This window comes from Mustela erminea, chromosome 5 (genome assembly GCF_009829155.1).
Source record: "Mustela erminea isolate mMusErm1 chromosome 5, mMusErm1.Pri, whole genome shotgun sequence".
Lineage (NCBI taxonomy): Eukaryota > Metazoa > Chordata > Mammalia > Carnivora > Mustelidae > Mustela > Mustela erminea.
Genome location: NC_045618.1, coordinates 113,215,874 through 113,239,229, shown reverse-complemented (window position 1 = coordinate 113,239,229; position 23,356 = coordinate 113,215,874). Strand labels below are relative to the sequence as shown.

The 23,356-nt window shown below is 38.8% G+C and overlaps 1 protein-coding gene and 1 pseudogene across 13 annotated transcripts in view; both read right to left on the bottom strand.

Moving 5' to 3' along the window:
- GPHN (gephyrin) overlaps positions 1-14,085 on the bottom strand; it is a 641,293-nt gene extending 627,208 nt beyond the window's left edge. For 8 of the 13 annotated variants that reach the window (XM_032344531.1, XM_032344542.1, XM_032344543.1 and 5 more), the window contains exon 1: positions 13,995-14,085. In XM_032344531.1, coding sequence (XP_032200422.1) covers positions 13,995-14,058 — 64 coding nt within the window. In that variant the 5' untranslated portion in view covers positions 14,059-14,085. The remainder of the gene's footprint in view (positions 1-13,994) is intronic. The other 5 variants (XM_032344538.1, XM_032344540.1, XM_032344537.1 and 2 more) reach the window with 1 other exon arrangement.
- A 7,243-nt stretch (positions 14,086-21,328) lies between these two features.
- On the bottom strand, positions 21,329-21,628 carry LOC116590024 (annotated as a pseudogene).
- Between the last annotated feature and the right edge of the window lie 1,728 nt (positions 21,629-23,356).

Below are 23,356 nucleotides of genomic sequence, written 5' to 3'. Positions count from 1 at the left end.
AGTTAAAAATAAGAATTTACGGGTGCCTGGGTGGCTCAGTGGGTTAAAGCCTCTGCCTTCAGCTCAGGTCATGATCCCAGGGTTCTGGGATCGAGCCCCACATCGGGCTCTCTGCTCAGCAGGGAGCCTGCTTCCTTTCCTCTCTCTCTGCCTGCCTCTCGGCCTACTTGTGATCTCTGTCTGTCAAATAAATAAATAAAATCTTTAAAAAAAAAAAATAAGAATTTAGATCAAGGTGAACCCCTGGACAATACTAATCTTTAAACAAGCTCATTAAATTAAATTGCATTAAAATAGTGGAAAAATGGCATGAAGATAAACTGGCTAGATCAGATAGCTAAAAGCTGTACTGGTGGGGGTGGCTGGCTGGCCCAGTCAGTAGATCATGTGACTCTCGATCTCGGGATCATGAATTTAAGCCCTACATCACATGTAGGGCTTACTTTAAAAAAATAATAATAAAATAAACACTGTATTGGCTGATTTCTACTACCATGTTTATAAAGGTAATTATTTTCAAATGTATTATAATACACAACAACAAACATTTAATGAGTACTTATCATGTGGGCATATTCATTAAACTTTTACAGTTTAAGCAGCATTGGTATTATTTGCCATTTTACAGATGAGAAAAACATAGCTTAGAGAAGTTAAGTAACTCTAAAATTTTAACTTCATTTAACTTTAGTATAAACCCAGGTAGTCTAATCCAGAGCCTACCTACTAGTCCAAGTATCTGTGTAAATCTAAAACAATATTGTTCATTAAAAGTATATGTCTGGGACCTAAGTGGCTCAGTCAGTTAAGCATTCAACTCTTGATTTCAGCTCAGGTCACCATCTCAGGGTTGTGGGATGGAGTCCCACATTGGGCTCTGCACTCAGTGGGGAGTCATTCTGAGATTCTTTCCCTTTGCCCCTCCCCACTACTCACCTGCACCCCTCACATACCACCCCCGCCCCCCTAGCAGACCCGCACTCTAAAATAAAGATAAATAAATCTTTTTTTTTTTAAGTATAGGTCTTATTTTTACAATAGCTTTACTTTAAATATGTAAGCAAAATATTCACAACTTTTGGGGGGAGTATTATCATCTTTGCTTTCCAGATCTCTGGTAAATCTCTATTAATTAAAAAAGAAAAATGTAATATTTCAATACCTCTAAATCACTAGTATCCTTCTAAGCTTCATTTTGTGAACCAGTTATTACACTTACATACATCTAATTTTTATTCTAAACTTTAAGCATTTTGCAACTTGAACTCTGTGGCATGTACTATTGAAGGAAATAAAATTACACGTGTTATGCAGTGGAAGTAACGGACACTTATTTCCATTTATACTTGGCATGAATGTCAGTGTCTTTTTCTAGCAATTTTTCCTATTTGAAGTAAGAAAGGCATTTCAGATCAATAACAGTGCTGTCAGTAACAGATTGCAGATAACATGAATACAAGCAATAAGAGAATGGTAAACATGAAGTATATTCTGAGTTTGGGATTAATAAGATTTTAGAGCTGAAGGAGATTTTAGAGAGCAACTCTTAGACTTTACATTTCACAGATAAGGATACCAAACTCCTACTGGAAAAATCCAAAACAGAACTTGATCCTGTATTCTTTCCCATGTACTAATTACAGAACCAAGACTGGTCTGTCTATCGCTTCTTGGCCTTTTGACTAAGATCAAGTGAAGACTGGTCTGTCTAGTTTAGGCTATTACAGATTTTCTGAATAAGAGAATACATTCAGCCAGTATATTAATATGGGGGGAAAATGGGAGGGGGGGGGAAATACACACACACATACACACTCTCACACACATATAGACACGATATATATATATACACAAATCTAAAATAAAAGAATTAATTTTCCCAATATAAATTATTTAGGTAACCAATACTTCTACCGAAAAAAGCTAAAAGAATAAATAATAAGGGTCTTACATAGACTTCCAGCAGACCATTTGCAGGGGAAAAACCACTATTTCCCAAAGAAGTGAATTCTGGTGTGCCTTGAAAAAATGTTCCATTCTCAAAGTTTCAGAAACACTAGACTAAATAAAGTTCACCAGGATCCACAACTGTAATATTACTCACATCTTTAATATATTAATATGTTTTAATATACTAATATTTTTAATATCTCCAAAAGAAGGGATAAGTTATATAGCACTTCCCAAATTAACTTGAAAACAAAAACCTCGGGCGCCTGGGTGGCTCAGTGGGTTAAGCCACTGCCTTCGGCTCAGGTCACGATCTCAGGGTCCTGGGATCGAGTCCCGCATTGGGCTCTCTGCTCAGCAGGGAGCCTGCTTCCTCCTCTCTCTCTCTGCCTACTTGTGATCTCTCTCTGTCAAATAAATAAATAAATAATCTTAAAAAAAAAAAAAAAAGAAAGAAAGAAAGAAAAGAAAAACCTCTTCACACCATACCTATTATAACATCTCCCAGAGAAATGCTGCTAGAACAAAATTTAGAAAACAAATAGTAAAATCTAACTCTATTACATGTACACTACTGTTCTAAAATGTCCTTAGATAAGCATTTATATACACAGCATGAAAAAGTTGAACTCAGTTAATTAACATATCAATTAGTCACTATTGATATTAGGGGACCCTGAATTTAACCCACTATTTCTCACACCTTAACTTGCTCCAGTTCAAGTTTATAACTATCTGCCAGAGAACCATTTTCACTGAACAAACAGGAGAAAAAGGAAAAGGGGCAGATATAATAAACTACATTCTTAGGAAAAAGAAAAAAAGAAAGCAAAAAGGCGTAAGACTTCAGGGAACTCCTACAAGAAGAATTTTCTGCCCAAGCACACTTTTCCCTTCCTAATAGCAGAACCTCCACTTCTTTGGAAGGTTTCCCTTTCCCCTTTCTACGAGGTTCTGGTGAGGCTGCCTGTTTAGTGTCCCACTCCTAGGATAGACATATGATACAGACCTGGCTAACAGACCTGGCCCAAATTCTCCTAGTTATAATGATTGACTCATGGATGGACATGTGGGCCAAGTCAGGTAAAAGAGCATCTACATGAAGGAAATCAGCTTGCACCATGCTCAGAAAAACAAAGCACTGAAATGGAGAATAAGGATTCATGATTAAGGGGTGCCTGGGTGGCTCCCTCAGTTAAGCATCTGCCTTCAGCTCAGGTCATGATCCCAGAGCCCCGGGATCAAACCCCACATGGGGCTCCCTGCCCAGCAGGGAGCCTATTCTCCCTCTCCCTCTTCCCCTCCCCACTCTCACTATCTCTCTTTCTCTCAAATAAATAAATAAAATCTTTAAAAGGAAAAAAAGAATTCATGAGTACATTAATTCCCTAAAGGGAGTTCCTCCTCTATACTCCATGCCTATGTAAATTAATAACTTCCCGTTTTAATGTAAGCTAATTTTGAGCTCTGTATCTGTCATTTGCAATAAAAAGGTCCTAATCCACATATGTAATTCAAGAAAGCGATCTTAAAAGAACTTGAAAAGATTAAAAAAAAAAAAAAAATGGGTGCCTAGATGGCTCAGTCATTAAGCGTCTAGCCTTAGACTCGATCCTGGGATCCAGCCCCTCATCTGGCTCCCTGCTCTGCGGGAAGCCTGCTTCTCCCTCTCCCACTCCCTCTGCTTGTGTTCCCTCTCTCACTGTGTCTCTCTTTGTCAAATAAATAAAATCTTTAAAAAAAATTAAAAAATTAAAAAACAAAAAAGGGGGTAATATTAATTACAATTAGTACATTCTTTTTGGAAGGTAAGTTTGTAATTTCCATCAAAATTTTAAAATTCATATACCATTGACCTAAAAATTATAGTAACTGATCTCACATTTAAAAACAGATCACAAATATACAAAGATAAAATGTATAATGTTAACTGTCTACAACATCTGTCACAGAACACATGAGAAATCTAGAGGGTTGATGATTAAATACCACATATCTTATGATGCAATATGATAGACCCATTAAAAGGAAAAAATGTATATGAACTTATTGCTACATGCTAAGGAGTATAACATAGTGATTAAGAGCTTATACTCTAGGAAGAGACTACATGGGTTTAATTTGCAGCTCGGACTTTAACTTTGCCTCTTAACCCAGTAATTTGGGCAAATTACTTATCTCTCTGCTATAATTTCCTCAACTGTAACACTGTGATACCATCATAAAGATTAAATGAATTAATAGGTTCTATAACAGGCTCAGAAAAATATTTCACATTTGGTAAGCTCTGAACAAAGTTAACTATTATTTTCACTAATCCGAAAAGATGTCCAAGACATGTTAGAAAGGAAGGGAGGTGCAAAATACTATGAATAAGCAAAGGTTACAAATTCAAAGGACTATAGATCTAGGCAGAAAATATAAATAGGTTAAATGGGAATTGTGAGAAACTGGAGAATACATGTCCTATTTCCAAGGACAACCACTCTAACCAACTATTGTCATGTGAGAAAGAGGCTACAATGTTGCTGAATTTTAAAAAGTTAAAAATACAGGTTTATACGAAATATACCTCTTTTAAATGTTAGAAACATACTTTTTTAAAAAGATTTGTTATTTATTTTAGAACAAGAAACAGCGAACATGCAAGTGGGGGCAGAAGGAGAGGGAGAGAATCTTCAAGTAGACTCCCCATTGAGCATGGAGCCTGTAATGGGGCTGGATTTCACAATCCATGAGATTATGACCAGAGCCAAAGAGTCAGATGTTCAAACAACTGAGCAACCCAGGTGCCCCAGAAAAATACTTTTTGTAAAAACACAGCAGGGGTCTAATGAAACATGTACTGGTCAGTTATAGCCATTGGTATGCCAATTTGCAGACTCTGATGTAATAAATATGTGCTTGTATATAGAATAAACAAAAATAAACAATCTTAAAAGTGATTAACACTAGAGAGAGACTGGGAAAGTAGAGAGATAGGGCTTAATTCACACTTTACCTTTCCATACTGTTACATACCTTACAACACAAATACACTCCACAAGTCTGTAAACTCATTTAAAACATTGTAAGAATTTAGAAGATGTCCCACTTGCGACTAAATTGAAATCCAGTTACTATTGTGGGGATATTAATTTTATCAAAGCATAATTTTTTTAATTTGCATTAGAATCAAAATTCACTATTGACTCGTTGAAGTGGAAGCAGAATAGGGATCACATTTTTAAAATGTTTCACCTTTTTTTTTTTTAAGATTTTATTTATTTATTTGTCAGAGAGAGTGAGTGAGCATATAGCAGGGGGAGCAGCAGCCAGAGAGAGAAACAGGCTCCCTGTTGAATAAGGAGCCCGATGTACAACTCAATCCCAGGACCCTGGGATAATGCTCTGAGCAAAATGCTAAGTTAATTCCAAGTATACTTTTTTTTTAATGTTTGTAAAATAACAAGAAAAGAACCTAACAGTACATTTCTATTTAGCACTCAGACTGTACTTGGTCTCTTCCTTTCACAAGTTTTTGCATTTTTATTAGCATTTTCAGTATCAGGCAGACACAATTAGCCATGATCCTGTAATCTCCAAGTACAAAGAAACAAGTAAATTTCTTTTGGTCTTATAGTAATACCATTCATCCTCTGATGCCCTCAACCCAAAAGTGAAAACAATTATTCTTTAGACCTGCAAGTCTAACTAGATGTCCTATCATATATAATTCTTAGCAAGGTTGTTTAGGTGCTTCCCAAGGGTATAGTAGGTTAGAAACTAGAAGATGAAGGGCAACTTATAACAGTTATAAGAATTAAATAACATGTGTCAAATGCTTAGCACAAAGAGAACATATGTATACCATGTATTATAGGCCTGATAAATGTTACCTATATTTACTTAAACCCAAGTGAAAAAAAATAATTAAATTATGTTCAGTATATTCTTACAAAACAGGAAATATATAATGGTTTAAAATTTTGAGCCAAAAATGGCTTGACATGAACATAATTTTGGCATTTATGCTTCTACATCAAAAACAAAATACAGTAGCACTTTTGCAACATAAATGAAGCATGAATTTGTTAATGTCCAACTTGACTAAACAAGGTCTTCCTACTAATGCTAAAATAAGCTACAAGAGGACAAGGACTATATCTTACTCACCGCTGAATCCCTTACTTTAGCACAGAGCCTGGCACATAGTAGGTGTTGAATACTGAATACATTATTTCCTTTGTTCTTCACATTACCCCTATTAGATAAGCATAATTACCCCCATTCAAAGCAAAGGAAACAAGTAAAATGTAATTAAGTGTCTTGAAAGTGACTGAGGTGACTCAGTCAGTTAAGCAACCAACTCTTGATCTCAGTACAGGTCTCAATCAGTTGTGAGTTCAAGCCCTGCACTGGACTCTATGCTGGGCATGGAGCCTACTTCAAAAAGAAAAAGGAAGCAGGGGCACCTGGATGGCTCAGGTGGTTAAGCACCTGCTTTCTACTCAGGTCATGATTCCCAGGTCCTGGGATGGAGCCCCACATCCAGTTCCCAACTCAGCAGGGAGTCTGGTTCTCCCTCTCTGCCTCTCCCCCTGCTTGTGCTTTCTCTCTTTCAAATGAATAAATAAAATCTTTTTTTTTAAAGGGGAGGGAGAAGGAGGAAGGGAGGAGGGAGGAGGGGGAGGAGAAAGGAGAGAAGGGGTAGAAGAGATAAAACTTTTGATTCCTATTTTATGCTATTGTGCTATTTTGACTATCAGAACTAACCTTCAAAATAACATTTTCAGAATTTATTCAACCTATAAGTTTTTCATTTGTTAAGATGACATTTTTAAAAATTACTATAAAATCACTCTAAAATAATCCTCATACAGACTTGCCCATCAACTAAGAAACAATATGTCAAATCTGATAGCATGCCAATGTTTCAAATACACATTATTAGTATCTTCCTCTTACAATTTATAGAAAAATACTAACCCCCTGAACTGTCTTCTTAGTAATAACAGTGCATATCTGATTTACCTAAATGTTTCTGGGTAGCTAATTCTTAAGCCACTATATAAATGTCACACCACCCAATTTTTTATTAGACATCTTCTATGCAATTACGTTATTAAGAGGTGCTATGACAAAATGGCACAGAAGAAGTAAAGCATACAATCAACTGTTTCAAGAACTTTAAAATCTACTTTACCTAAGATGTTTATACATGAAGCTGTTAGCAAACTACATCAAAGCAACATATGATGAGGAAAGGAGTAAAGATTATTGAATATATTATCCAAGTTAGACATAAAGAGTAGACATTTTCACATACATTATCTCAGTTCTTACAACTCTGTGAAGTAAGTATTGCCATCTTCATTTTGGAGACGGAAACTGAAATTCAGAGAGATTAAATGACTTCCCAAAATAAAGAGCAAATCTGGGTCTGAAATCCAAGTCTCTTCAACTCAAAAGGCCTTTTTCTTTTTTTTTTCTTTTTTGTCTTTTAACTACACCTTGCAGCTTTCCACATATACATGATTATAGGGTTTAGATAACATTTTTTTAAAAAGATTTTATTTATTTACTTGACAGACAGAGATCACAAGTAGGCAGAGAAGGGAGGGGAGCAGGCTCCCTACTGAGCAGAGGGCCTGATGCGGGGCTCAATCCCAGGACCCTAAGACCACGACTCGCAGGCAGAGGCTTAACCCACTGAGCCACCCAGGTGCCCCCAGGGTATAGACAACATTTATAAATACTGCAGGAAAACAAAGAAAGACATCATTGTACAGGATAATTCCTAGGATTTTGTTGAGGAAGGGAGGCTTGAGCTGAGTCTGAAATTAAGTGTAGAAGTGAAACTACTGATAATAAAAAGAAGATTATTAAGGCCACAAAAATTTCTAAATTTCTAAAAAAAAAAATTTAATATTGTTCCTTCAGTTATACTGACAGGACTTAATCTCTAAAATTTTTATCTTTTCTTCCATTCTTATTCTATTGCTTTTTTTCCTCTATAATCTACCTCTTCCATAATGATCTCATTAAAAGTATTAACTAAGTCTAATATCCTATATTTCTCTTTCCAGCTGTTCAAGTTGCTAAAGGATAGAAACATACTGCCATGAGAACTTAAAGCAATCTTAGAGAATGACTCCTTTTGGTTAGTGGTAAGAAAAGCTAAGAGAGAGATTTAAGTAATATTAAGACTTTACTGGCCAAACTAGCGTTAGAAAGTGAGTCTTCTAAGTGTTCTTCCCATGAACCAGTGTTCCTTAAATTTTTGGTGCCAAAGTACCAATAACAGAGAAGATTGATGAGGTCTGGAGTTATATAATGGGTTCACTTGAAATTTCTTTGAAGTTTCTAATTTTATCTTAACAGTTCACATGAATTCCACATCCTGTCCTAATTTACTCATACTTATCTTAATATTAAGGTGATTTAAATTACATACTCTCAAAACTGACCCTTCAAGAATTATTACGTTGGTCCCCCATAGCTTAGATTCTAAGGCTTAGAATCCTTGAAAAGTATCCCTTGACACAATGTCATGCACCCAACAGGAGAAGCAGGACACAAATTGTTGTATTGCTCCTTTTTACCACAGCTCATTTCTTTGCTCCTTTATTTTTCAAATTAGGAAATTTTTTTAAAGCATAGTAAGTTTTATTCCATTCTTTCAAAATGCATACTTACTGGTAAAACTATAAAAATTGTTGGGGTTGTTTATTTTCATTATAAAATTTTCAAGAAATTCTACTTAATTGAAATTAATTAGTTAAATACAAATTCACTTAGGAATACATTAGACAACCTGGATAGACTTCTACATGAAGTTACTTTACCAGACTTTTGCTTTTGGGCTGGTTACTCAAATATTAAGATTCCATGCTGTCCATATTAACTACAGTCCCAATTACTTTTGAGCAGGTTAAATAATCTTTTCTTCAACCTCGGTATTTATCATCTCTGCCCAGATGTGAAAGAGAAAATCCCCTGTGGTTTTATTAATTTCTTTTTTAGGATCTCTCTCTCTCTCTCTCTTTTTTTTAAGAGCTTAAATTCCAAATGTTTTCTTGTTCTTCAATCCTATTTACAGGAACAAAGTATAGGTTTTACCTATTTTACTTACTGTTTCCAAAAGCACCCTATTCACCTTAAATGGGAATCTATCACCAATAAAAATAAAAATAGATTCTTATTCATCATTTCCCCTCAGCAACAAACTGCTGATTCTCCACTATACACCTCAGTTACTGTCAAACAGTCATATGTGGTTTTAATATAGTTAAAACTCTTAATATGTAACAACATACGTACTAATAATTTAGAAGTCTTTAGCCAGTGATGATAGTAGTATATACATTAGTAATTAACTTAACATGTTATTTCCTACTTTAGCTAAACATTTAATTCTCTAATACATTGGTTCCAACCAAAAATTCAGGAAGGAATGACCTAGTTTGAAACACAGCATTCTTTTTAACAATGATCATACAGATCAATATTGGTATGTTTGCCAAAACACAGAATTCCATTTGGTAGGATTCAGATTTGGTTTGCAATACTAATTTGCCTACTTAACGACAACACCTATTCTCAAACCAGGTATATAAGTACATCTTTATCACTAAATAGGCTTTTCAGAAAACATATGAAAACTTACTATGTACAAGGATAAGCTTCAGGAATGAAATAAAAATAAATGCTTGAACAACTCTAGACTTAATTGATTATAATCTCCTTGGCTAAGGGTTTTTTTTTTTTTAATATTTTGAATAACTATTTATGAATGACTAAAATACTCCCTATAAGCAACAAATATTTTGATGCTCTATTTTATAGTCTTTTATCTCTCTTATCCGGTCTTATATTTGTTCTAATATCTTTTGTTGATTACAATCTAAAGCTTAGTGCAATAAAAATGTATACTACTGGAGCAAAAAAATGACTTCAAAATGTTCTTTCTTAAAAATTTGTATCTTTTTATCATCCATACTACTGTTAGTGAAAATTTAAGTAATGGATTATCATCTTTAGCTAAGTGCTAAATACGCTAGTACTGGACATTAGCAATAGCTAATACAATATTAAATAGCCAATGGAGTATCACCTATCTCATTCTACATTATATAAATGCACATATTCATTATTTTCCTGATGTTTCTGTGGAGCTCTTACAATGGTAGAATTATGGTGCTCTCCTGATAAACAGTTCTCATTAGAAAAAGTAGATGAAAAGTGACACATTAAAATATGATTCTGCTATGTAATTGTTAAGACTGGCAATAAGTATAATTACTACTAATGTTATTGGGGGGGGCAGGAATCTTACATTTGCCCTACATCTTGTTTCTAGCTTCAGAGCAGCAAATATCTCTTTATTTGCCTCATGCATCATCACATTATGTTTAGTCTCTGTTATAAATAGCAAGAGAAGTAGAAAACATTAAAAAACACATATACTAAAAACTAGATCTCATGTCACCAAAGATCATATAATACTCATTTCTAGCAATCAACATAAGACAGTTATTAATAAAGGTATTGTTCTTACAGATAGCAATAACTGTCAACCTAAAATGTTTCCATGATAACCAATTTTTATATATATAAACAATCCCACTTTCCTGATGAAAAATAATTTGTATAACTAAAATAGCCATGTCACACTAATTATTATAATCTAATTTCCTAGTCCAAAATGATTCAAGAATCATCAAGCAAAAAAGAAATATCATTGCTAAATACTGTCCTACCACTGTTTCAAAATTCTAATATTATTTGAGGAGAAGTTTCAACAGACTGCGTACATTTATTTGTAAAATTCATAGCTGAGATGAAGACTAAAAAAATCTAAAGGATCAATAGTTTCAAAATATAAATATTATCTCTCAACAGATAATTTTTTAAAATGTCACAAAGAAAGTCAATTGAAGGCTTGGAGAAATGGCAATACAATTTCACCAAAATACAAACACATTGCAAAATGTGCGCGAGGTGGGGCACCTGGGTGGCTCAGTCATTAAGCAGCTGCCTTCAGCTCAGGTCCTGATTCCAGGGAATAGAGCCCAGCATCTTGCTCCCTGTTCATTAGGAAACCAGCTTCTCCCTCTCCCACTCCCCCTGTTTGTATTCCCTCTGCCACTGTCTCTCTCTGTTAAATAAATAAATAAAACCTTTTTTTTTTTAAGTGTGCATGGGTAGACAACACTTTTAACCACCTTTGTAAAATAGATAAAATACTTAGAATCACTATTACGACCTTTAAGAAAGCCACAAACTGCAACTCATTAAATCACAGTTTTAAGTGTGGCCTCTTAATTCAATTTTCTTAAGTATGAAATCATAGTACTTCAGTTCAATTTAAAAAAACTTCACACAGTAAAACTAAAAAAACCTAAAGTTCTAAAAGACACAAAATACACAATATAACCTCATTTTTGTATTTTTTTTCTTGCACAAAATCACATGGAATGTCAAGACCATAAGTTGTCTATAATAAAATCCTCTCATTGCAGACTGAGGGCTGGTGCTCCTTCCTTTGATTCTTCTGTTTCCAGGCTCCACCACAGAAAAGACAATAACTTTTCAAGTAAAAACATCAGTTATTTCTGACTTCAAATATCCATTTTATCAGCACATCCAATTGTCCTCTATTATCACTTCTCCCAAATCCATCAACTTCCTTTTTGTTCCTTCACTTACACCCTTATCTTGACCCGGAGACCTTTCCCCCTAAACTACTGTACCTCATTTTCATGAGACAGCTTCTCCAGATTACCTTTAATTCACTGCCAAAGTTATCTTCTCTCCTTGACATTTTGCCTATGCCACCCACCCTATTCCACCTAAGCTTTTCAAGGTCCTTTGAGTACATTTTTATTCTGCTCAAGAGCCTCATCCTCACAAACATATTCATTTATAAGGTTGCCACTGACTTTCAACTCCCCTTTAAAAATGCCAGTTTCTTCTTATCTTTGGTAAATTAACCAATTCTTCCTTCAGGTAGTAGTTATATTTGCTCCTAATGCACTCTGAAATGGAATTCCTTTTACATTTTGCCCCAAACACACATGTAATTTATTTAAACAATTGTAACACAGTAATTACATACATTGTTTCTTAGTTGTTTGCATATCAATGTTAGCCCTATTGTACTGCAGGGATATAGATAAGGGCTGTATCTTTCAAAGTATTCTATATAAGCATCTACTGTGTTACTTGACCCAGGGCAAGATGATTCACTATATAAAACTCTTAGGGAAAGCTTAAATGAGCAAAAGAAAATATGATTCTTCTTTAACCTCTGTGGTTTAACTTTAAAACAGCTTTGACCTTTCATTTCCATGGACAGCTGAAATACTTTGATTTCTATAAAGCTTCACTATTACTTACTCTATTAATTTTCAAAACCGGCTGGAATTTAAAATGCAAGTTGAAGGTTGATATAGGCTATACATTTTTACATTCCCACGATTAGATTCTTTGAAAATCAGCAATGTCAACTCTAAGAATTCTAATACAACTGAATCTTCACACAAGGCAACAGTTTCAGCACCAAAAGAAGAGAACAGCGTATCACTTGATGTTGGGGGAGGGGGATTTCCCTTTCCCTGCAACTGGTTTTAGACTAGTTTCTCTATCCAGAGGCTTCTGGTTAGAAAAATTCAAAATTAACAACTGGAAAGCATACCAGGGCAAAGCAACCCTTTTACTTAAAAGAGAAGAAGGGGTGCCATGGGTACACCTTTTCATAAAACTCAGCAGCCAAAATTAAGCTTAGCACTCAGTATCTACAGAGATTTTTTTCTACCTAATAAAAGCAAGTCTCATTCAATTTAGACCCTTCCCGAGCACCGTCTCAACCTGTCAGAATTTGACAAGAGAAAAAAAAAAATTAAGAAGTGACGGGCGGGGGACGAGGGAGACACAAGGATTCCCGTCTACATCTCTTCTTTTTCCGAAATCACATCAGTGTGTCTTGAATTTCCTTCACTCCAAACTAAGCCCTTAGATTCCAAATATAGTTCCTTAACCCCCACCTCGCCACTGAATTACACATAAACCTTGCCAATTACAGAACCACAGCAGAAACCCCCACAAATTGGCTTGCTGTTCATCTCGGAAGTCATGCCCTGCAGCAACTGCCTATCGCCGAACTGAGGTATTAACCCAAATACAACGCAACGGAATCAGACATGCAGGGCACACACAGCTCCTGCGAGTGAGGGAAACGAGACCCAGGAAAAGTGCGCTCCTCACAAGCCTTGGGACCGTCGCGGGGGGTGGGTTCCAGAAGGGAGGAGAACAGAGTAGCCCAAGTCGGGGAATCCTACCCTCTCAAGTAAAAAGCCCCAGCCGCAGGGTGCAGCCCGTCCCTCTAAGAAAGGGAAGAGGCGGGCAGAGGGCCCTTAGCTCCGAGAGGCGGAACGCAGACACTTTCCGAGGTCTGGGTGCAAGCGATCCCCCAACCTCTCGAAAGAGACAAGGGGTGTCCCACGGGTGACTGAGGGGATGCCCCGCTGGCCAGGGGCAGCCTAAAGCAGAGCGGAGTTTCGCCTGATATTCACCCGTGTCGTGTCCGGCGGGTGCCCAGGGCAAGCAAAGCTAGAGCGGCTCGGGGCCGCTGGGATAGGGGGAGGGGAAGGAGGGAGTGGAAATGGGAATCCCCCCTCTCCGAGACGAGCATTAGCGGAGGAAGCGCGCCGGCCAGTCAGAGCGGCGTGCTTCTCTCTGCGGAGCCGGGATCCCGCCGCCTGCACCGGCAGCAAGGAGCCCCGCAGCGCCCGCTGCACCGGCCCCTCGGTCCCCCGGGGCCAGGGACTTCGGCTGCGAAGGCACTGGGGCCTGACATCCCACGGGCCGGCTCCAGCTCCCGGAGGGGGCCCGCAGGAACACCCCAACCTCTGTCAGCTCTCCGCGGTTGTAAAACGCCCCCCCGTCCCCCTCCTCAGCCTTCCCTCCTCCCGAGGCCGCAGAGAAGAGTCACCACAGGCGACATGCCTGAGACTAGTCGGGGACAGCGGCCGCGGCGGTCCCGCACCTCCCTCCCGGGTTACCTGTGAGCACTCCGACACGGATTTGATGGTCGTGGTTAGTGAGGATCATTCCCTCGGTCGCCATGTTTCCCAGCGCAGTCACCGCACTGACAGGAGCCGGGAGAAGCCGGAGCCCGGAGCGCGCGGGCCGGGAGCGCGCTCGCCTCGGAGAGCGCGAGAGCGAGAGCGCCCGGGGAGCTCGCGAGGAGCGGAGAAGGAGGGGGAGGCGGCCAGGCTCTCCGCGGCCTGCGCGGGGTAGAGGCCGGGCCGGGAGGTGCGCGGAGTCCGCTGAGTGGGGGGGCGGAGTCGGGGCGCGCGACCCCGAGTCCAGATCGGGAGGCGGCTAGCTGCGGGCGGGGACCCGCGGTGGCCGCAGAGGGAGAGAGCGCGCGTAGGCGTCCGAGTGAGGCCGTTGAGACCCAGACCCGCTAGATAGCAGGAGAGTGAAGGGAAAGGAGTGCACACGCTCGGACGGTTTGCGGGGGCGGACTCGGGACAGGGGCGGAGCCACACCGCGAGGCGTGGAACTCGTGGAGAGTGAGGGGAGGTGTGAGAGCCCGGCTGCGGAGTACTGGGAGCGGGAAGGAGGCAGCCCAGCCCGAAAAGGACAGGGGAACGCTCTTGGGCGCGCGAGTAGCGCCGGATTGGCTGGAGAACGCGGAACGGGTGCGCGCGAGACACGAACGCAGCCTCGACCGAGCCCCAGACAGAAGCAATCCCCTGCCGAGCCGGCGCCTCGTCGTTAGCGCCGCGGGCCAGCTCTCGGAGCCGCCGAGCGGCTCTCCCGAGGGGACGAGAGTAGGACTCCGCTAGCTGGGCCTCTCTTCCAAGCGCTGGGGCGCGGCCAGCCCGACCCTCTGAAAACACCAGGGCACCTGGAAGTGGCTTAGAAAGCTCCATGGTACACAGTGGCCGCTGAGTCCGCTGTGGATGAAGGAGGAGTTATCCTGTCCCGCCTCACCTTCTCGCTTGCTTCCTTAGTCTGCTCGCACTGCCGGAGGATATCCGCTTCTCCTGTGCTTTAGGATCCCATCTCCAAGTCGAAACCCACGAGACGGTCCTCACAAGCGAAGCAGAGCCTCTTGAATGGGGATACCTGGCTTTTCCCCCTCCCGCTGCCCCCTGGTTTCGTGGCCTTACGCTTCATCACCACGGTCTCTGCTTTTAGATCAAAAGCACCAATCTTAGAGAACGAGAAGAACGTGTTCCTTTCCCCTGAACCACGATCGCAAAATTGGAAGTAGAACTCAGGCCGTGACAAATGACAGATCTGAGTATTTGTGGGATGTGAAATCACCATGAAAATAACTTCTGTTGCCACTTATTTTCACGTATCTTTCAAAAATTGTGTTCTTAATCACCTGTGGCTATTTCACATCGGTTCCTTAGTTCCTATCTTCCTAGCCCTTTCAACTTATGAATTTAAAAATAACGCACATATTTTTTTTTCAATTATGTTCTCAGTCATGGTAAAAATCTGGGAAGCGTGAGAATGAAAAGCAAAGTGTCAAAAATGTATACTCATCGTTTGTACACAATTAAAATCTCAACTAATTTGGTGGTGATGTTTTTTGTTGTGCCATTGGAACATGGACTTGTCCTCTAACTTAAAATTCATATTGTTCCGTCTTTTAAATAATGGGAATACAAAGGAGATGATGGGTGAAATTAAGGTGGGATTTAAAAAGTAGTAAAATTTCTTTTGAGTATGTGTATTGCCAGTATTTTTAACAGATTAAAAATTGAAGCCAGATCATAAAGCCATTTCCTTTAATAATCTATCACCACAGAGCCTGGTGACCAACAGATTCTTAACCAGTTTCATATGAGAGAGATAATGAAATGTGAAAGTATGTCCAAGAAAATGGTTTATCTCAGACTAAAGATGAAGAGCAAATAGTTGATGACATTGCTACCTTTCCAATCTATCTTATTACCTACAACACCCTCAAATTTGAAATGATTTTAAAATGTCTTGAATTTTTAGAGAGAAATTCTAAACCTGGCTACTAATAGGTTCTATAACCTTAAACTAAGTTGGGGTTTTTTAAGGTTGCAGACTATATAAGCACCCTTTAAGTGGTTGTATCAATAAACACCCTCTCAGAATATTCTATAATTATTCATGGAAAGAAACCGATATTTTTGTTCCACAATAAATAACAGAAAACAAGAGACTTCAGACAAACCATGAGACTCTTAACTATAGGAAACAGAGGGTTGCTGGCGGGGGGAGGTCGCTGGGAGGATGGGGTAACTGGGTGATGGGCTTTAAGGAGGTCACTTGAGGTAATGAGCATGGGGTGTTAACCTCTGAACCTAATAATACACTATAGTTAATTAAATTGAGCTTAAATTTTTTAAAAGGTAGAAAAAATGAAATAAAACAAGGGAATTTCTTTTCTTTTTTCTTTTTCTTTTTTTTTTTAGATTTTATTTATTTGACAGACGAGATCACAAGTAGGCAGAGAGGCAGGCAGAGAGAGAGAGAGGGAAGCAGGCTCCCCGCTGAGCAGAAAGCCAATGCAATGCGGTGGGATGGGGGAGCTCAATCCAGGACCCTGGGATCATGACCTGAGCTGAAGATAGAGACTTTAACCCACTGAGCCACCCAGGAACCCCAAGGAAATTTCTATATAAAAGTGAAATTTAATCTATATAATGGTGAAATTTAATTGGGAAAGGTGAGAATTAACCTTAAAGCATATGGAGGTTTGTTTGCTAAAACTACTAAAATTGCTGAAAAAAGTAATATTAATAGAACTGAGCTGAACAACTACGAATATGTGCTTGTTTTTCAACAATTTTGCTCAAGTATATTCATCTCTGCTGAATTTAGCAATCTGTAATAAAATTTGCACCTTACTGTCTAACGTGACTTTTCTTTTACTGCTGGTTATTGAATATTGCAGTATACACATATTTTTTTACTCCTGTCTTATAGTATGACATTTCTTCAAAATTCATCCTGGAATCAAGCATTAAAAGAGGAAAATTTTCAAACCAAGGTAAGAAGAGAGTAGCATTCCTGAATATTGACAAATGTCTCAGGACTATACTGAGGGAAAGGGGAAAACAAGAAATGAAAAAGAGTTTGTGCATAAAGAATTAGCAGTGCCCAAGGATTCACTTTCTCTAAAGGTTTTAATGAAAACTATAGGAGTTTACATTAACTAAAAATTAACACAAGAGATAGGTAAACATCTGGCTTTCATAGTGACTTTCATTATGAAGATGAAAGTTTATCAGTAGAAATTAATTATGGTAAAGGCTGAATTTTTTCTATTAAGAGTGTGTTTACACTTAGCCCACCTAGTACTTTAGTGTTCCTGTGACTAATCACAATTTCAGTATCCAGTAAAAACTTACCGGTTTTTCTGGGGTCAGACTCTCCTCATTGACATTAGACGTGAACAAGAACAAATTTGGCAAAAAATTATTCTTCCTCTAAAGCTTATTCCATTCTTGCCTCTTTCCTGATAAGCTAACAGCGACATTTAAAACTGACTCAATTAAAAATGGGTGCGGGACGCCTGGGTGGCTCAGTTGGTTAAGCAGCTGCCTTCGGCTCAGGTCATGATCCCAGCGTCCTGGGATCGAGTTCCGCATCGGCTTCTTGCCTGGCAGGGAGCCTGCTTCTCCCTCTGCCTCTGTCTGCCTGTGCTTGCTCTCTCTCTCTCTGATAAATAAATAAAATCTTTAAAAAATAAAAAATAAAAATAAATAAAAATGGGTGCAACACTTTGAATATATTTAATGCTACTGAATGGTTAAAATTATAAATTTTGTTCTGTGTACTCAGCACAACAAAAATGGGTGCAAGGTGAAATTCTGGTTGATTTTAACCTATTATTTTCTTCGAAGGAAGCTTGATTATAGTCAAGATGAACTTTAGATTGGCTGAGTTAGACAATGTATTAGTTCCTAGGGCTGCCATGACTATCACTGGCTACCTTAAAACAACAGAAATTTATTCTCTCAAAGTTCTGGAGCCCAGAAATCTAAAAAGAAGCTGTCAGCAAAGCCATGCTCTCTCTGAAGGATGTAAGGAAAAATTCTTCTCTGCCTCTTTCTAGCTTCTAGTAGTTTCCAGCAATCCTTATCATTAGGTGGGTTGTAGCTGCATGGCTTCAATCTTTGCCTCCCTCATCACATGGCCTTCTTGTCTATGTGTATTTTCACTTGGACTTCTTGTAAGAATATCAGTCATTCAATTTAGGTCCCACTATAATCCAGTATGATCCCTATTTAACAAATTATATCTACAAAGACCCTATTTCCAAATAGGTTACATTCTGAGATTCTTGGTGGGTGTGAAATTTGGGGGTTGGGGGACACTATTCAAGCCAGTACAAGCAACGACAAAGGTTCAAAGAATGACAAAGTTTCCTTAAAAGCTGGGATTTAGAAATTAGACACATGCTTAGAGGAAAACACACTCTACAGTAGAGAATACTGGGGAAATTTTTAACATTTGAACTAAATGGCCTAATGCTTTTCCCCACAAGAGCAGTTTTCTAAATTAGAATTTTTCAAAGTCTAGTAAGATCAATTTATACATTCTTACTAATGAAACTGACATTTTGCTGTTAGTTTTGATGCCTTTGTTGTCTTTTAGTGAAGCTCAGCCTCCACAGACGTCCATGGAATTTGGTCGCACTTATTTGAGAATAATTAGGACAGTGTTTTCCAATGTCTGCCATGTTTATAAAAATAAATTTGAACTTTTCTTGGGCTTTTGATATTTCTGCTGCCCAAATTTCTGCTTGAATAATTTTGTGCCCTGGTCCTTTTTATTTTTCTCACCCTTACTCTCTTTCTCTGAGGTCCCCAGCTGGAAAACCAGATGTATGAGAACATTTTGGTTACAAGTGACTAACCCTAGCTTAAGTCAAAAGGCTACATAGCTATGAATTCCAGACATGTATATAGCTTCAGGGTTGGCTAAATTCAGGATCTAAAACCATGTCATCACAATCTTTCAGCTATGCTTTCTCCTTTGTTGACATAATTTTCATATTGATTCTCCCTACCTGGTGGCAAAGTTGGTAGTGTCTTCTCTAAGCAATAGTTTAGATCAGTAGTTTTCAAGTTTGTCTGGGGATACCTGGAGACCCCAAGACCCTTTCTTGAGGGTCTTCAAGGTCAGAAATATTTTCATACTAATACTAAGGCATTGTGTTTCCACTCTCATTTTCTTATTAGATATGGTGGAATTTTTCCAGAGGCTAAATTATATATAATGATAACATCACTCTGACAGCTAATAAAATGTGTTTATATATTTTTATATTTAAAAAAAAGTTTAGGGGTGCCTGGGTGGCTCCGTTGTTTTAGCATCCAACTCTTAATTCATCTCAGTCATGATAACAGGGTTGTGAAATCAAGCACCATGTCAGGCTTTGCATTGAGCATGGAGCCTGCCTAAATTCTTTTTCTCCCTCTCCCTTTCCCCCCACCCACCACTCTCTTTCTCTCTTGCTTAAAAAAAAAAAAAAAAAGGTTTTCATATGCTAAATATTGATAGATAAAACCTACTTAAAAGTTCTTTGGAGTCCTCAATAATTTTTAAGGATGTAAAGCGTTCCTGAGACCAAAATGTTGAGAACCATAGAACTAAGTCATGTCCCCACTTATTTACTAAGGCAAGTTAACCTGATTGGTTAGGCCTCAGTCATGCACTTGTCCAGAGCATGAGTATCAGCTGAGCCTTACCAAATGGCTAAGACCAAGGGAGGATGGATCTAGGTAGTGCCTTGATAGATTAGCATTTAGTACTTCAACTCTTCTTAAATCTTTTTTTTTTTTTTTAAGATTTTATTTATTTAGGGGCTCCTACTTCGGCTTGGGCCCTGATCTCAGGGTCCTGGAATCGAGCCCCACATCGGGCTCTCTGCTTGGCAGGGGGCCTGCTTCCTCCCCTCTCTCTCTCTCTCTCTGTCTGCCTCTCTGCCTACTTGTGATCTCTGTCTGTCAAATAAATAAGTGAAATCTTAAAAAAAAAAAAAAAGATTTTATTTATTTATTTGACAGACAGAGATCACAACGAGGCTGAGAGGCAGGCAGAGAGAGAGGAGGAAGCAGGCTCCCTGCAGATCAGAGAGCCGGATGCGGGGCTCAATTCCAGGACCCTGAGATCATGACCTGAGCCAAAGGCAGAGGCTTTAAACCACTGAGCCACCCAGGCACCCCAGTACTTCAACTCTTCTTACAGACTGCTACCTCCACCATTACTACATATTTTATTCTTTTTTCGAGGTCTGTAATTTAGACCTTTAATACCACCGACATTGTCTTCTGTTAATATTCAGACAATAGAGAAGCACTCCCCAGTGTGTCATGACAATTTACACAAGATCCACTTATATGTCTGCTTATCTGACAAAAGAGGGAAGCAAGGAGGGAAAAGTTTTGCTTTCTAAAGAAAGCACTTGTTTTCCTCCCTCCTTAATTCAAAGAAAGCATAGACCATAGGGGAGAAAGACAGTAATTAATAGAAGAGGAAGGAATTATCAGGTAAGGAAAAAGGAGAGTAAGATGTATTAAATGGAAAAGTAGAGTTAAGTACCCAGAAGTTCTTTGATTTTTTTAAAGGGCTCTGTCTACAAGGCCTTCAGGTTTTAGGAGTCAGTGTACACAAGTCAAGAAAATATAGTCCCAAAGTGCCGTGGTAGCTCAGTCCATTAAGCATCTTCCTTTGGCTCAGGTTATGTGGTCCTGGGATCAAACTCATCGGGGGTCTGCTTCTCACTCTCCCTCTGCCCCTCCCTGCTGCTTGTGTGCACTCCCTTTCTCTCAAATAAAATTAAATTAAAAAGATATTCCTGGGTGCCTGGGTGGCTCAGTGGGGTAAGCCTCTGCCTTCAGCTTAGGTCATCATCCTAGGGTCCAGGGATCAAGCCCCACATCAGGCTCTCTGCTCAGCAGGGAGCCTGCTTCGTCTCTCTCTCTCTCTCTCTGCCTGCCTCTCTGCCTACTTGTGATCTCTTTCTGTCAAATAAAAAAATTATTAAAAAGATATTCTTAACTTTGAAAACTGACATGGACTGAGTTTAAGTTTTGAACTTCTAAAAAAAAATCAAAAACATCATCATTTTCCTAAATTATTTTTTTTTCAAGTGAAGAACTAAAAACAGAATTTATTGAGGGCAAGAGGATGAAAGCTATATAAAAGTCAAAAGCTTATCTGACTTTTCTTTCTCTGCTTCTCAAATGAGGGTTGGATTTTATTGTACATTTTCTGAGAGTCCTGATCTGCTCATGGAATCCTTTATACAGGGGGAAGCTGTGGGACAGATTCTTTAAGAGACCCTTCAGGAGAACTCTCATTGGGCGGAAGTGTTGCTCAATGTTGCCTACTTCTTTCCCTTCTGCTTCATGTATATTACAAAATAGTCATTGCATGCAATGATGAGCCCTGCAATTAGCAGGAAGCAGCTCTGGGAACCCACTTTGCCATCTAGGCACTGGTCAAGGTCTTTCATTATTTTGTCCACAGCCAGAGGGTCTTTTTGATTTTCCAAATATCCAGGAGCCCCTTTTCCATGAGTACCCCCAGGTCTTCCTTTGTTAAGTAGCCTTTATCCCTAGCAGTTGTGGAACCTATGAAATGTGAACAGCATGGTTTCCATGGCGAGTTCCATTTGAGATGGCATTTTGGTGAGGTCTGCTGAACCTTTGCCCAAGGCGTGGCAGGGACAATTGGCGCACTGGGACACACGGCCAGTGAGTAGAGAGACACAGGCTCTCTCAGTGGAGCTGTCTGTAGTACAGGGCAGGGGTGGGGGACCTAACATTATTATTATTTGGTTTCCTTGTAACAAAACATAGCTGAAGGCCCAGCTACCCTAGGAAAATATATTTGTCTCCATAAAAGCAATATATGAAAATAAAATTATTTTAAAAAAGGAAAGAAAATTATTTTATTAGCCTAAATAACCTCATTTTGTCCTAGGTTGACCAATAATTGGAAGAGACATGGTTTATAAGAATATTTATACAGTGTTTTAGCTTAAATTGAATCTTAAATAAAGGCTTGAAGTGTTAGGAAGCATAAATGAATATGTGAAGGAAACAAAGATGATGGATTTTCAGGACCACTCATTTTACCATGGGATAATTACATTTCATGTTTATCTGTCTGTGTAGCTCCTGCTGTGGGATTGATTGGTTGTAGAACAAGTATCCCTTTCCAACGTGACCTTGTTCTCTTCACATTTCCCAATATCTGATGATTAAATACAGAACATATGATGCAATAGGGACTTTGAATTGTGAGCAATGCAGGCTTCTCTTTAGGTGCCAAAGGGGCTGTTAGAAATTTGCCATGGCATGTGACAGACTGCAGAAGCCTCTGCCGATAAAGAAGACATCATCTGAAGTGCCCACAGTTCACATAAGCAACACTGAAACTAGATTTTCTGCCTGGATCTAAAAGCATAAGGCAACATTCTTGCATCTTGTCACTTGTCCCTTTGGTGATTGCAATTTTAGACTAAAGATGAGAGTATCAATCAGGCTGTTGTTGGCCTTATCTCATTTAGGAAAGAAGTATAACAAGCATCACTAATCACTTTGTGGTCATGACAAAAAGATAACTTTTAGAGAAGAAATGCTGGCAAATATTCCCTGAATAGCTCGGAAGTCAAGGTAAAATAAATAAGAGTAGCTACAAAAATAGTACTACCAAACATTATGGCTTGTAAATGTATTGTTCGTGGGACAAAGTTTTCCTCAGTTGAAGTGAAAACTGAAGAGTATCTCCCAACTACAGTCAAGGATCAGAGGTTTTATTCTCAGAGAAACATAATTGGAATATTATGAGTGTATATAAAACTGTAATAATGTTTCAATTCCACCAATACTTTGTGATTGCTAATTCAGCTTCTCTAATAACTTGATTCTGAAATGGGAATGGCCTACATATAGACATATTCCAACCACCTTGGAAGGAATAGCCATTTGTGTAATTTAAATTAATTTGATTTATCAGTGAATCTCTTGGGAGTTTCTGACCTGTTAGGTAAGTTGACCAAATAAATTTGTACGCACAAAGTTGAGATCCATATCCTGGATTTATCAAAATGCAGATACCCACAAATAACCAGCCAAATGATAACTTTGCACTGGCATGTAAGTGCAAGTCAGAGTCCAAAGTGAAGTCTTACAGACAAAGTAAGATAAAAGGCTATGATATTTCCATTTTGTGTTTTGAAGAGACTGAAAGATTTGGAGCATTGGAGGGAAAGATGATAAGCCTGATAGTTAACATAGAATTTCAATACTTTGGAGATGGCAAGTGATTCTTTTTCTAAGAAGTTATAAATCTCCCCTACAACTAGTTTATTTATGCCTTCCTTAATGAAGAAAATAGGAGGGGAAAG